General features: G+C 41.9%; 1 protein-coding gene across 1 annotated transcript in view; it reads left to right on the top strand.

Moving 5' to 3' along the window:
• The window catches only part of diaph2 (diaphanous-related formin 2), a 732,655-nt gene that overhangs the window by 626,908 nt on the left and 90,818 nt on the right, over positions 1–14,929 (top strand). The window contains 1 exon segment of the mRNA XM_046295877.1: positions 3,616–3,751. Within this exon segment, the coding sequence (XP_046151833.1) occupies positions 3,616–3,751 (136 nt within the window).

The raw sequence follows: 14,929 nt of genomic DNA, 5'->3' as shown, positions 1-14,929 counted from the left end.
CTCTGCATGCATTATTTGGTGTTCTACGTTCTACACGGGGGATATTTTTTTGCAGAATTCTGCATGCAGTCTTAATTTGGTGTTTGTCCGATTTTGTGAATTGTTGGTTGCTGAGCAGACCCCAGACCTAACAACCATAAAGGGCAATGGGTTCTATAACTGATTCAAGTATTTTTAGCCATATCCTAATTGGTATGTCAAATTTTATGTTCCTTTTGATGGCATAGAATGCCCTTCTTGCCTTGTCTCTCAGATCGTTCACAGCTTTGTGGAAGTTACCTGTGGCGCTGATGTTTAGGCCAAGGTATGTGTAGTTTTTTGTGTGCTCTAGGGCAACGGTGTCTTTGTATTTGTGGTCCTGGCGACTGGACCTTTTTTGGAACACCATTATTTTGGTCTTACTGAGATTTACAGTCAGGGCCCAGGTCTTACAGAATCTGTGCAGATGATCTAGGTGCTGCTGTAAGCCCTCATTGGTTGGTGAAAGAAGCACCATATCATCAGCAAACAGACATTTGACTTCAGATTCTAGTAGGGTGAGTCCGGGTGCTGCAGACTTTTCTAGTGCCCTCCCCAATTCGTTGATATATAGGTTGAAGAGGGTGGGGCTTAAGCTGCATCTCTGTCTCACCCCACGGCCCTGTGGGAAGAAATGTGTGTGTTTTTTGCCAATTTTAACCACGTACTTGTTGTTTGTGTACACGTGTGATTCGTATGTTTTTCCCCCAGCACCACTTTCCATCAATTTGTATAGCAGACCCTCATGCCAAATTGAGTTGAAGGCATTTTTTAAATCAACAAAGCATGAGAAGACTTTGCCTTTGTTTTGGTTTGTTTGTTTGTCAATTAGGGTGTGCAGGGTGAATACGTGGTCTGTCGTATGATAATTTGGTAAAAAGCCCATTTGACATTTTCTCTGTACATTGTTTTCACTGAGGAAATATACAGGTCTGCAGAGGTTGCTGTTGACGCCTAGCCCACGGTAGTTATTGGTGTCAAATTTGTCTCCACTCTTGTGGATTGGGATGATCAGTCCTTGGTTCAAATATTGGGGAAGATGTTAGAGTTTTAGTATAGCCAATTGGAATTTGTTGTCTGTATATTTGATAATTTCTTAGAGGATACCATTAACACCACATGCCTTGTTGTGTGGAGGGTTTTTATTTTGTCCTGTAGTTCATTCAAGGTAATTGGAGAATCCAATGTGTTCTGGTAGTCTTTAATAGTTTATTCTAAGATTTGTATTTGATTATGTATATGTTTTTGCTGTTTGTTCTTTATTATAGAGTCAAACAGATTGGAGAAGTGGTTTACACATACATCTCCATTTTGGATAGATACTTCTTTGTGTTATTGTTTTAGTGTTTTCCAGTTTTTCCATACGTGGTTAGCGTCCATGGATTCTTCAATGATTTCTGACATGCTGTTCCTTCTTTTGCGTAGTGTATTTCTGTATTGTTTTAGTGATTCACCATAGTGAGGGCGTAGACTCAGGTTTTCCCGGGTCTCTATGTTTTTAGTTGGACAGGTTTCTCAATTTCTTTCTTAGATTTTTTCATTCTTCATCAAACCATTTGTCGTTGTTAATTTTCTTTGGTTTTCTATTTGAGATTCTATTTTTCTATTTGATAGGGAAGCTGAGAGGTCAAATATACTGTTAACATTTTCTACTGCCAAGTTTACACCTTCACTATTACAGTGGAACGTTTTGTCCAGGAAGGTGTCTCTCTCTCTGTCACTCTCCCTCTCTTGTGAGTTTTTCTCCTCCTTCTCTTTCTCTACCCCCCACCCGCTCTCTCTCTCTCGCTCTCTCTCTCTCTCTCTCTCTCTCTCTCTCTCTCTCTCTCTCTCTCTCTCTCTCTCTCTCTCTCTCTCTCACTTTCTCTGTCTCACTCTCTCCATTATTCCTTCTCTGTTTCTCTTTATCTTTGCCTTTGCCTTTTTCTCCTCCTACTCTTTCTCCACCCCCGGCTCCACTCTCTCTCCCTCTCCCTCTCCCTCTCTCTCTCTCTCTCTCTCTCTCTCTCTCGCTCTCTCTCTCGCTCTCTCTCCCGCTCTCTCTCTCTCCCTCTCGCTCTCTCGCTCTCTCTCTCTCAATTCAATTCAAGGGTTTTATTGGCATGGGAAACGTGTTAACATTGCCAAAGCAAGTGAGGTAGATAATATATAAAGTGAAATAAACAATAAATATTAACAGTAAATATTACACATACAGAAGTTTCAAAACAATAAAGACATTACAAATGTCATATATATATACATATATATACAGTGTTTTAACAATGTACCAATGGTTAATGGTTCTCTCTCTCTCTCTCTCTTTCTCTCCCCGTTTCTCTCTCTCTTTGTCTCTCTCACGTTTTCTCTCCATCTCTCTATCTCTGTCTCTCTCCCTCTCCATTATTCCTTCTCAATATGTCTCCCTTTATCTTTGCCTGTGTGACTTTTTCTCCTCGTTGTCTTTCTCCACCCCCCGCCCCCCTCTCTCTTTCTCTCCATCTCTCTCTCTCTCTCTCTCTCTCTCTCTCTCTCTCTCTCTCTCTCTCTCTCTCTCTCTCTCTCTCTCTCTCTCTCTCTCTCTCTCTCTCTGTCTCTCTCTCTCTCCGTCTCTCTCTCTCTCGCTCACTCTCTCCATCTCTTTCTCACTCTTTCTCTTCCTCTCCATTATTCCTTCTCTATATGTCTCTCTTTATCTTTGCCTGTGTGACTTTTTCTCCCCCTTTTTTTCTCCACCCCCGCCCCCTCACTCTCTGTCTCCACTCCCCGCCCCCCCCACTCTCTGTCTCTTCATCATTGTCATCTCACAAGGAGACAGTAACAGTGGGGGCTCTTGTCCTTGGACTTGGAAGCCAAGGCCCCAGATTTGACAGGCATGAATAGCTACTTGTTCCTTCCACACAATCCCCGTAATACCTGAGTCTTAGGCGGGGAGGGGATGTTTGTCTGTCAACGCTCATTATATCAGACCACTGAGGAGGTCAAGGGACGCAAGAAGGCACTCACACACACTTGCAAGCAGACATGCACAAACACACACTTGCAAATCCACAAATGTCTGAACAGTCACATACATGCATGCACATTTACACATGCACCCAGTCACACACACTCACACACATTCCAGGAAGAGGTATGTCATGCCTGAGCCACATGCCTGGGGTGAGAGAACCTTTGTGGGCTTCAAAGCTTGTGTGGTAGTGTCTTCTTCCTCCCTTTCTCTCCCCTGGTGTCAGAACAGCCTTGTGCAACAGGAGATAACCCCCACTGTGTTCTGTTTCCTCCTCACTCTCCTTCCCTTCCCTGACACCTTGGTGACATTTTCGCCAGTGAAGAGGGCAGAGTGATATCTCTCTCCTTTCTCTCTCTCTCTCTCTCTCTCTCTCCTGCATTGGGAGACTGGTTCACTGCAGTGCCACACACACCATCTTTGGTGGGGAACAGACTCCCAATACACTCCACACTGTGTACATGCAATATGCACTCTTAGGTCATCGACATTAGTCCGGCATAAAAACAAGACAATAGAGAAGCAATAAGAGTCTCAAGACAAGACACTGTATGTAGTTACCTTCTATAGTAGAACATGTGTCCTCATGCCTGTGTGTCCCTCTACAGGAAGCAGTGAAGGACAACCACAAGAAGAGGGAGATGGAGGAGAAGATCAAGAGAGCCCGACTGGCCAAGGAGAAAGCGGAGCGCGAGAAGCAGGAGCGCCAGCAGAAGAAGAAACAGCTGATTGACATGAACAAAGGTACACCACTTCTTCTGTCACTTTTAGAGAGAGAGAGACGGAGAGAGATTGAGAGTGTGTTAGAGAGAGTGTGTGCGGGGAGGGGGCTGTGTGTCTGGGTGTGTGTGTTTGAGAGAGAGTATATGTGCGCAAGTGTGTATGTGTGTGTGTTGAGGGGTGTGGAGCATGTGTGAGGATTGAAGCACTGAACTGTACCTCACATTGAGTCTAACTGCAGGGGGTGGGAGATGCATCTTTATCACTGAGAAGAAATCACATGCTTTGCATGTGTTTTATCCTGTCTCTCTCCTGTCTCTAATAGCGAACAACAGTGTGGTATAGAATCCATATTCATATGTTTTGTTCAATATTCATATATGTATTATTGATATCGTTGTTATGATGATTGCTAATAATAGTAGTTAGAGTAGTAGGCTAATGTACTAATACTACAGTATTCGTCATTGTAGTACAGATAATTATATAATCAGAAAGCTACGTAAAAAAAATGTTTGTTTGAACCAAGGTATAAGTAGTACTATTAGTACTTATAGTCATCACCCTAGTAGTAGCAGTAGAAATAGTCACAGTTAGATCAAAGCCTGGCAGTTCCTGTGTGAATCCCTATTATGTCATTGTGTTCGTCACTGTGGTGGCTGTTGGGTGTAGCTCAGCTCTGTCAGGTGACGAGCAGAGAGCTGGCCGCCTGCCTCCAGTGTCATGGTGATGTAGGGATCTCAGGTCTACTGGCTTTGTAGAGCAGACAGTTGATAGGACTGGCACATCACACAGAATCACACATACATTCATGAGGAGGACCTTTTTTTCACCACACTAGTCACATGCTATTAAAACATTTAACAACCCTGGACATGGACTTACAATTTTTATTCAGACTTTTTCAAACATAGAAATGGAAGGGAAATGAGAGGATAATCATTTTGAAATGTTCACAACCGTAAAACTTCAAGTGAGACATTTATTATAGTTACAGGAAGTTTAAGAGAGATTTGTTGGAAGTTATTTCCCCAAACTTCCTGGTTTGGATTTGTATTTGTATTATTTTCTCTCTCCGACTCTGTCCCAGCCGGGTTGTTTATAGCTTATCGTTTTGACCGACTGCCTTTTTATCTTTCTCATAAACAGTGTAATGGTGGTGAAAACGCTATTGATTATTTCAGACGGGACAGTTATTCAGACATGGCAAATAGCAATAGAGATCTCTGTGCCCTATTACTGAAATGACATTGAGACAGGCAGAATGTTGTGCCTAGAGGCCTTGGGGGGCTGGGAACCAGTCAGCGTGGTATTTTTTGTTATATTCTGACAAACACACTGGGATTTTTTACAATCCACCAGCTTCAAATGTCACAGCTAGCCAAGGACCTTTCTGTAGCTCTGCTGTGTTCAGCAATGTGACAAGCCGCTCCAAGTCACTCTCCATCACACACTGCTGCTCTAACTCTGCCAGATAATTGATGCATGCAACTTTTTCAAGCAGAGAACTCTTTGAAAGCTTCATTTTTAATAATCCAGAATGGCTGTCTTCTGAAGATGCCTGGGAAGCCTATCCCTCTCTCTTCTCTCTCTCTCTCTCTCTCTCTCTCTCTCTCTCTCTCTCTCTCTCTCTCTCTCTCTCTCTCTCTCTCGCTCTCGCTCTCGCTCTTTACTGTCTCTCTACTCTCTCTCGCGCGCTCTCACTCTACTCTCTCTCTTGCGCTCTCTCTCATTCCCGTTCTCTCTGCCTCTGTCTGTTTCTCTCTGTTTCTCTCTTTCTCTCTTTCTCTCTTCCTCCCAGCTCTGTCCCTCCCCCTCCCACTCTCCCTTACCCTCTCTTTATGTGTCTAAGCAGATGGAGGAAAGTAGGTGTGATATTAAATATTTCTGCCGGAGTAGATTTGGATCTCTGTTTCAGTCGGAAGACACCATAATATGTTGGGGGATGAATAAAACATGACAAGGACACGGACTGGTAGCCTGGAGCCTAAGAGATAGCATGGATACTCTGCCATCCCCGTCACCCGACTCCTGGTCTCTCCCGACTTTGTGTCTGATCATCCAGAAGTAGGAATTCTGAGCCTTTCAAGTTTCAAGGACGATGATACCTACAAGCTTTATATCATTGGCAGTTGGTGGTTCTGAAATCAATAAGCCAATACGATTTAATCAAAGTCGACTCGTCCCCCTTAGAAATGTTCTCTCGTCATATTTTGTACCCTGACTAGGTCATTTTTGGGAAAGTACAAGAAGGGGAATGACAGTTGGGTGATTTTTTACCCTGTGTAAATGGGACTATGAACAGCAAACTCAGCTTGATGGGGGGTTAAAGGGCAGGGTTTCTCTGTCTTTTGACTCTTGTGAGTAGATTTTGCTTCGACTCAGTTTCTCTCTTTCGCTCTCTGTTCAGAACACAGATGTCAGTCTATCCAGTATTTTTCCATTGTATTCTTCATAATTGTTTCTACCCTGCTGGCTAGTATCAGCCTTCCTCTCCTACAGATGACAGCCTTGGGTGTGAGAGGCTCCTCGGCTAGCCTTGCTATCCACACTCATCACCAGCAGGCCTCATTGACGGCACTGTTGAAAAATTCTATGTGTACTTCAACAGTTTGCTGGAGTTAGTGAGTTGGATGCCTTACATCCATATTTTATGGCCCGGCATCAAACATGTTTTAATAAAAAGTTGGGGAAGATAAGGCAGTGTATGGTTTCTGAGGCAGATAATATTTTATTCTTCAAAACCATTTACCAATCATATCCAACCATTTTCAGCATTAATGTTGCATGGGTGGGCCGGTTATAGAGCTAGAATATATCTCTACTTTTGATATAACACATTTTCTTGGACATGTATTTAATTCCAAATAATACTTTGTGATAATACATTTACACTTTCAACACCTTTATTGCAGGCAAATATCTTCTCACAGCCAGCTGGCACGAACATATGGCCATTATTTTCCTGGAATGACATACATGTAAATTAAGCTTTTCAATGTATATTTTCTATGGATTTATGCATTCATTCATTCTAAAATTTGATGGATCCTACCATGGTGTTTAATGTCATTTCAAGGGGCTATTTTGGTAAAGAGATAGATTTAATTCATTTTGCAAATTATGAACTAATCCTCTTCACATGCAAATGATTAACAATGAAATGCATATTTAATGACAATTTAATAAATTTAGCTTTAAGAGTATGGTGGTGGTGGTAGGGTGGGGGAAGAGGCTGATCGACAAATGCTTTTAGGAAATGGCACACGAGTGAAACTTGAGAATATGCCCTTCTGTGAGTTCAGTCAGCGAGTACTTCCTGGAACGCCCGTGATTGATGCGCGAGACAAGAGTCGGGCTAAATCTGTTTTCATTGTGAAGTATTAGAAATACTAATATGGGAAATTGCTTATGAAATCATTACGTGCTTCTCTCCATTTGTTTTAATTTGCCCTAAGTGGATTCCCATATTCTCTTGGACTAACCAGATGTTCACCATTCAACCCAAATTGCTTTACCCCGGCTGCAAGTGAACGGGTGAGCCAACGCTGCTGTAAAATAGAGCCTAGATCTGCCGTAATCCTTCTGTCTCTAATAGGAAAAGATGTTTCATCCCAGCAGGGTATTTATTAGGCCGGCAGATATGAAACAATGTCACAGAGAGTGTTCAGACACAGCCTGCAGAGCGAGAAGGAGGAGGAGGGAGAAAGAGAGAGGGGGGTAGGAAGAGAGAAGGGTGGAGGGAGAGAGGAAGGGTGGGAGAGGGAGGAAAGTAGGGGGAGGAAGGGGGAGAAAGAAAGCGAGAGAGAGAAAGAGAGAGGGGGGGGGCACGGAAATGACTGGATTGGACATTCTAATGGGGAAAACACACAGGTCTGTTGAAGTTAAAACACACTTTATTTAGAAGTTGAATATCATTGATGTTTTAACCATCAGAAGGAGTAGGGGAGTGGAAAAGTGGGCATTGGTGACACCTGTGCCCGGCTGGCATCAGACAGGGTCAGTATCCTGGTCTCAGCCAGTGTCCGTGCCCACATGTGGATGTGTGTCCCCAGTCAAATCCACTTAGGTCTGAATGGGGCCTGGAAGCACATATTACTCTGGTTTGAGCACAATGTGACATGGCATAGGGGACACATTGGAACAATTCAACAAGTTACGAAGTCATTTGAACATGTTTCGTAATAACAAAGCAGATATCTGCTAGTAAATACAAAGCCTAGTCAGATTAATTTACATTTCACATAAATCACAACACACTTTATTTAAAAAGGATTAAAAGAATGACCACCGTAATTTGATATGTTCATTCTCCTGTTTGGTCTGGATGTTAGCTTACATTATATAGTATTATGACATACAGGACCTTCAGAAAATATTCATACCCCTTGACTTATTTCACATTTGTTGTCTTACAGCCTGAATTGAAATGGATTACGTTTAATTTTTTTCTCACACATCTACCTACACACAATACCTCATAATGACAGTGTTTTTTAAAATGTTTGTACAATTATTGAAAATTAAATACAGATATCTAATTTAAATAGAGTACCAGTCAAAAGTTTGGACACGCATTCAAGGTTTAAAAAAAAAAAAACTATTTTCTACATTATAGAATAATAGTGAAAACATCACAATTAAGGCAGCCCCCCGCACCTCTCTAATTCAGAGGGGTTGGGTTAAATGCGGAAGACACATTTCAGTTGAATACATTCAGTTGGACAACTGACTAGGTATCCCTCTTTGCCTTTCCATTCCTCCTCCATGCTTCATGGTGGGAACTACACACACAGAGATAATCCGTTCACCTAATATGCGTCTCACAAAGACATGGCGGTTGGAACCAAAAATCTCAAATTTGGACTCCTCAGACAAAAGGACAGATTTCCACCGGTCTAATGTCCATGTGTTTCTTAGCCCATGAAGTCTCTTCTTATTATTGGTGTCCTCTTCTAGTGTTTTCTTTGCAGCAATTTAACCACGATTCACGCAGTCTCCTCTGAACAGTTGATGTTTAGATGTCTGTTACTTGAACTCTGTGAAGCATTTATTTGGGCTGCAATCTGAGGTGCAGTTAATTGCTGATTTCTGAAGCTGGTAACTCTAATGAACTTGTTCTCTGGAACAGAGGTAACTCTGCGTCTTCCTTTCCTGTGGCGTTCCTCATGAGAGCCAGTTTTATCATAGCGCTTGATGGTTTTTGCGACTGCACTTGAAGGAACTTTCAAAGTTCTTGAAATGTTCAGCATTGACTGACCTTCATGACTTAAAGTAATGATGGACTGTCGTTTCTCTTTGTTTATTTGAGCTGTTCTTGCCATAATATGGATTTAGCCCTGTTTGGTAAAATACCATCTTCTGCATACCACCCCTACCTTCCATATGTGTTATTTCATAGTGTTGATATCTTCAGTATTATTCTGCAATGTAGAAAATAGTAAAAAAAAAAAAAAAACCTGGAATGACTAGGTGTGTCCAAACTTTTGACTGGTACTGTCAGTATTCACACCCCTGAGTCAATGCATGTTAGAATCATCTTGGGCAGTGATTACTACAACTGTGAATCGTTCTGGGTAAGCCTCTGAGAGCTTTGCATGCCTGAATTGTGCAATATTAATTCTTCAAGCTCTGTCAAGTTGGTTGTTGATCATTGCTAGACAGCCATTTTCAAGTCTTGCCATAGATTTTCAAGACACTTTAAGTTCAAACTGTAACTAGGCCAGGATCATTCAATGTCGTCTTGGTAAGCAACTCTGGTGTATATTTGAAAATATGAAGAGTGGTACTCAGTGATATGTTGTTTTGGATTTGCCCCTTGAAATAGTATTTTGTATTCAGGACATAAAGTACATTTCTTTGTCAGTTTTTTTGCAGTTTTACTTTAGTGCCTTATTGCAAACAGGATGGATGTTTTGGAATATTTTTCTGCACAGGTTTCCTTCTTTTCATTCTGTCATTTAGGTGAGTATTGTGGCGTAACTACAATGTTGTTGATCCATCTTCAGTTTTCTCCTATCACAGCTATTAAACTCTGTAACTGTTTTAAAGTCACCATTGGCCTCATGGGGAAATCCCTGAGGGGTTTAGTTTCTCTCGCAACTGAGTTAGGAAGGATGCCTGTATCGTTGTAGTGACTCTGTGTATTGATACACCATCCAAAGTGTAATTAATAACTTCACCATGCTCAAAAGGATATTCAATGTCTGTTTTAAAAAATATATATATTTATTATCTACCAATACGTGCCCTTCTTTGAGAGGTATTTGTGGTTGAATACTTAATAACTCAAGACATTTCAGGTTTTCATTTGTTAGTAATTTGAAAAAAAAAAAAATAAAAATAATAAATCTAAAAACATAATTCCACTTTGACATTATGGGGTATTGTGTGTAGGCGAGTAAAACAAAATCTCAATTTAGTCCATTTTAAATTCAGGCTGTAACATAACAGAATGTGGAAAAAGTCAAGGGGTGTGAATGCTTTCTGAAGGCACTGTACATGTAATATGCACTGAGAATGGGAATAGAAAACTGTATTGTTGGTTAAATAGATAAACATCTTGAAGACATATGAAGTGAATTATGGAACCTAAGACATACAGTGGCTTGCAAAAGTAATCACACCCTTAGCATTTTTCCTATTTTGTTTCCTTACAGCGTGGAATTAAAGATTTGTTAGGGGTTTGTATCATTTGATTTACACAACATTCCTACCACTTTGAAGATGCAAAATATGTGTTATTGTGAAACAAACAAGAAATAAGAAAGAAAAACAGAAAACTTGAGCGTGCACAACTATTCACCCCCCCAAGCCACTGGGGTTTTTGACCATTCTTCAATGTGGTCCTTCTGTAGCTCAGTTGGTAGAGCATGGCGCTTGTAACGCCAGGGTAGTGGGTTCGATTCCCGGGACCACCCATACGTAGAATGTATGCACACATGACTGTAAGTCGCTTTGGATAAAAGCGTCTGCTAAATGGCATATTATATTTTCTTTCAAGCCAAAACTTCTCCAGTTCCTTCAAGTTGGATGGATTCCGCTGGTGTACAGGAATCTTTAAGTCATACCACAGATTCTCAATTGTATTGAGGTCTGGGCTTTGACTAGGCCATTCCAAGACATTTAAATGTTTCCCCTTAAACCACTTGAGTGTTGCTTTAGCAGTATGCTTAGGGTCATTGTCCTACTGGAAGGTGAACCTCCATCCCAGTCTCAAATCTCTTTGAAGACTGAAACAGGTTTCCCTCAGGTATTTCCCTGTATTTTGCACCAGCCATCATTCCTTCAATTCTGACCAATTTCCCAGTCCCTGCCTATGAAAAACATCCTGACAGCATGATGCTGCTGACAGCATGCTTCCCTGTTGGGATGGTGTTCTCATGGTGATGAGAGGTGTTGGGTTTGCGCCAGACGTAGCGTTTTCCTTGATAGCCAAAAAGCTCAATTTTAGTCTCATCTGACCAGAGTACCTTCCATATGTTTGGGGAGACTCTCACAAGCCTTTTGGCGAAAGCAAACGTGTTTGCTTTTTTTTCTTAAGCAATGTATTTTTTTCTGGCCACTCTTCCGTAAAGCCCAGCTCTGTGGAGTCTACGGCTTAAAGTGGTCCTATGGACAGATTCTCCAATCTCCGCTGTGGAGCTTTGCAGCTCCTTCAGGGTAATCTTTGGTCTCTTTGTTGCCTTTCTGATCTGTGAGTTTTGGTGTGCGGCCCTCTCTTGTCAGGTTTGTTGTGGTGCCATATTCTTACATTTTTTAAATAATGGATTTAATGGTGCTCCGTGGGATGTTCAAAGTTTCAGATATTTTTTTATGACCCAAACCTGTTCTGTACTTTTCCACAACTTTGTCCCTGACCTGTTTGGAGAGCTCCTTGGGCTTCATGGTGCCTCTTGCTTAGTGGTGTTGCAGACTCTGGGGTCTTTCAGAACAGGTGTAAACATGCTGAGATCATGTGACAGATCATGTGACACTTAGATTGCACACAGGTGACTTTATTTAACTTATAATGTGACTTATTACATCTTGCTTCTTAGCAAAGGGGGTGAATACATATGCACGCACCACTTTTCTTGCTTTTCTTTTTTTCTCACTTCACCAATTTTGATTATTATGTACATTACATGAAATCCAAATAAAAATCTATTTAAATTACAGGTTGTAATGCAACGAAATAGGAAAAACGCCAAGGGGATTAATACTTTTGCAAGGCAATGTATTCTGGACTGAAAATCTTTTTTGTCACAACTTGCAACAATAACAATGGCTGTATGTTGTGTCATGTATTACAATGACCCACTTATGTCTAGCTGCCTAGCTACTTAACTACCAAGCGAGCTGCTTGGCTACCTAGCACACAGTATTTGCTCAGCAGTTCTTTTGTTGTGTGATCATACTTCATTTAAAAATAGATATTTATATAGCTCTACAGGGAATTAGGAGGATGAAAACAAACCACAGTTTTCAAACAAAACCAATAGTTCCCAAACTATTCCAGCCATTTATAAAATACTCCAATAGTTGGAGGCTCACAGATTATTTTTTCCTAATTCACTTTTACCTGCAAGTGAGCATTCCTCACAGTGCAAATTAAAAACCACTCATCCAGTCCAATCCATTTTTGCAACAGCTTGCAGGCACTGGCAGAATTCAGTTTCATTCAATTCTATTCTCTGGGGAAATGTCATCAACAATTGAGAGGGAGGCTTTGGCTTTTGGCTGAGGTGGTTTAGGCTATTCACTGTTATCAATGTTTACTGTGTACCAGCTCAAGTGATGTTGAATCGAATCTCTCTCTTGTTCAATGCAGAGTTCAAAATAAGATGAACAACTGCTCACCTTCACATAACAGCACACCATTTGTTTGAAATGATTCTGGATATATTAGTAAAAGCAAGGCAGCAATCTTCCTAATCTCTCTAAGCGGCGTGGACACCGTGTTTACATATAGTCAGAGACTAAGTAAGTCGAGATGTTTTCAGTCTTTTCACCGGTTGTATAATGAGACGATTGTGTCATTTGCTTTTCATTTGTTATTTTATTATTACAAGGCACTGTTCAAGATTGACTGAGTGCAACCATTTCAAAAAGCATCACTTTTGCTGAAGACAGCCCATCTAGTAAGCTTGCTCAGTTCACTGGCCCTATTAGATTAAGGAAGAGGATGCCTCCGTAGCTCTGTAAAGAGAGAACAACTGTGAATGTTGACAACGATGGACACTAACGTCTATTTATGCATTCTCCCTTTCTGCTTTTCAGCTTGAAGAGACTGCATGTCTCCAAGAAAAATAAGTTGGTGTCTTGCTTTTCACATAAAATATATGTTACAGCAAAAAGGTACAATAGACCACCGGTATTACAATAGAACCACCGGTGGCTTTGATATACATTTGTATACATTTCTATTCTACTTATGCTGATTATTCACATGTTACTATACAGTAGCATACCTCATCCACGTCGTTCTCAATCTCTCTACCGAGCTAACAGGTTCAGGCTTGTGTCGTCTTGAATGCTGATTGTGCATATGTGCCAATCTCCATTAGCAGCACGTGCCATGCTCCGGGGAGCCGGAGATGTTTTTGCCGTTGCCAGGGCCGACAGTAACACAAGAGTGACAGAGCGGTGTGAGGAGGAAGTGGATTGATGGTGGTGTGTGACAGTGACAGCTAGCGCGCGTTAGGGCGAGAGAGAGCATACCTGTATGTTAATTCGATGTGTTCATTCTCCTGTGTGGTCTGTATGTTAGCTTATATAGTATTATGACATGCATATAATATGCACAGAGAATGGGAATAGATCACTTTATCATTGGTTAAAGAGATAAACGGTACATCATTTTGAAAACATTTGAGGTGAATTATAAAACCTAAAGACATTCCCAGCTGAAAAGCATTCTGGTTACAACTTGCTACCTTAACAATGGCTGTACGTTGTGTCCTGTATTACTTAGACCAACTACATCAACAGGACTACAGTGGAGAAGGTGGAAAGCTTAAAGTTCCTCGGCATACACATCACTGACGATCTGAAATGGTCCACCCACACCGAAAAAGTATTGAAGAAGGCACAACAGCGCCTCTTCAACCTCAGGTGGCTGAAGAAATGTGGCTTGGCCCCTAAAACCCTCACAAACTTTTACAGATGCATAATTGAGAGCATCCTGTTGGGCTCTACCACAGCCTGTACAGCAACTGCACCACCCGCAACCGCAGGGCTCTCCAGAGGGTGGTGCGGTCTGCCCAATGCATCACCGGGGGCAAACTGCCTGCCCTCCAGGACACCTCCAGCACCCGATGTCACAGGAAGGCCAAAAAGATAATCAAGGACATCAACCACCCGAGCCAGGTCCAGTTCACCCCGCTATCATCCAGAAGGCGAGGTCAGTACAGGTGGATCAAAGTTGGGACCGAGAGACTGTAAAACAGCTTCTATCTTAAGGTCATCGGACTGTTAAATAGCCATCACTAGCTGGTTTCCACCCGGTTACACAACCCTGCACCTTAGAGGCTGCTGCCCTATATACACTGCTCAAAAGAATAAAGGGAACACTAAAATAACACATTCTAGATCTGAATGAATGAAATATTCTTATTAAATACTTTTTTCTTTACATAGTTGAATGTGCTGACAACAAAATCACACAAAAATGATCAATGGAAATCAAATTTAGCAACCCATGGAGGTCTGGATTTGGAGTCACACTCAAAATTAAAGTGGAAGACCACACTACAGGCTGATCCAACTTTAATGTAATGTCCTTAAAACAAGTCTAAATGAGGCTCAGTAGTGTGTGTGGCCTCCACGTGCCTGTATGACCTCCCTACAACGCCTGGGCAAGCTCCATATGAGGTGACGGATGGTCTCCTGAGGGATCTCCTCCCAGACCTGGACTAAAGCATCCGCCAACTCCTGGACAGTCTGTGGTGCAACGTGGCGTTGGTGGATGGAGCGAGACATGATATCCCAGATGTGCTCAATTGGATTCAGGTCTGGGGAACGGGCGGGCAAGTCCATAGCATCAATGCCTTCCTCTTGCAGGAACTGCTGACACACTCCAGCCACATGATGTCTAGCATTGTCTTGCATTAGGAGGAACCCAGGGCCAACCGTACCAGCATATGGTCTCACAAGGGGTCTGAGGATCTCATCTCGGTACCTAATGGCAGTCAGGCTACCTCTGGCGAGCACATGGAGGGC

This window comes from Oncorhynchus gorbuscha, linkage group LG13, assembly GCF_021184085.1.
Source record: "Oncorhynchus gorbuscha isolate QuinsamMale2020 ecotype Even-year linkage group LG13, OgorEven_v1.0, whole genome shotgun sequence".
In the NCBI taxonomy this organism is placed as follows: domain Eukaryota; kingdom Metazoa; phylum Chordata; class Actinopteri; order Salmoniformes; family Salmonidae; genus Oncorhynchus; species Oncorhynchus gorbuscha.
The sequence above is the reverse complement of the archived record's forward strand: the minus strand, read 5'-3'. Positions and strand labels throughout refer to the sequence as shown.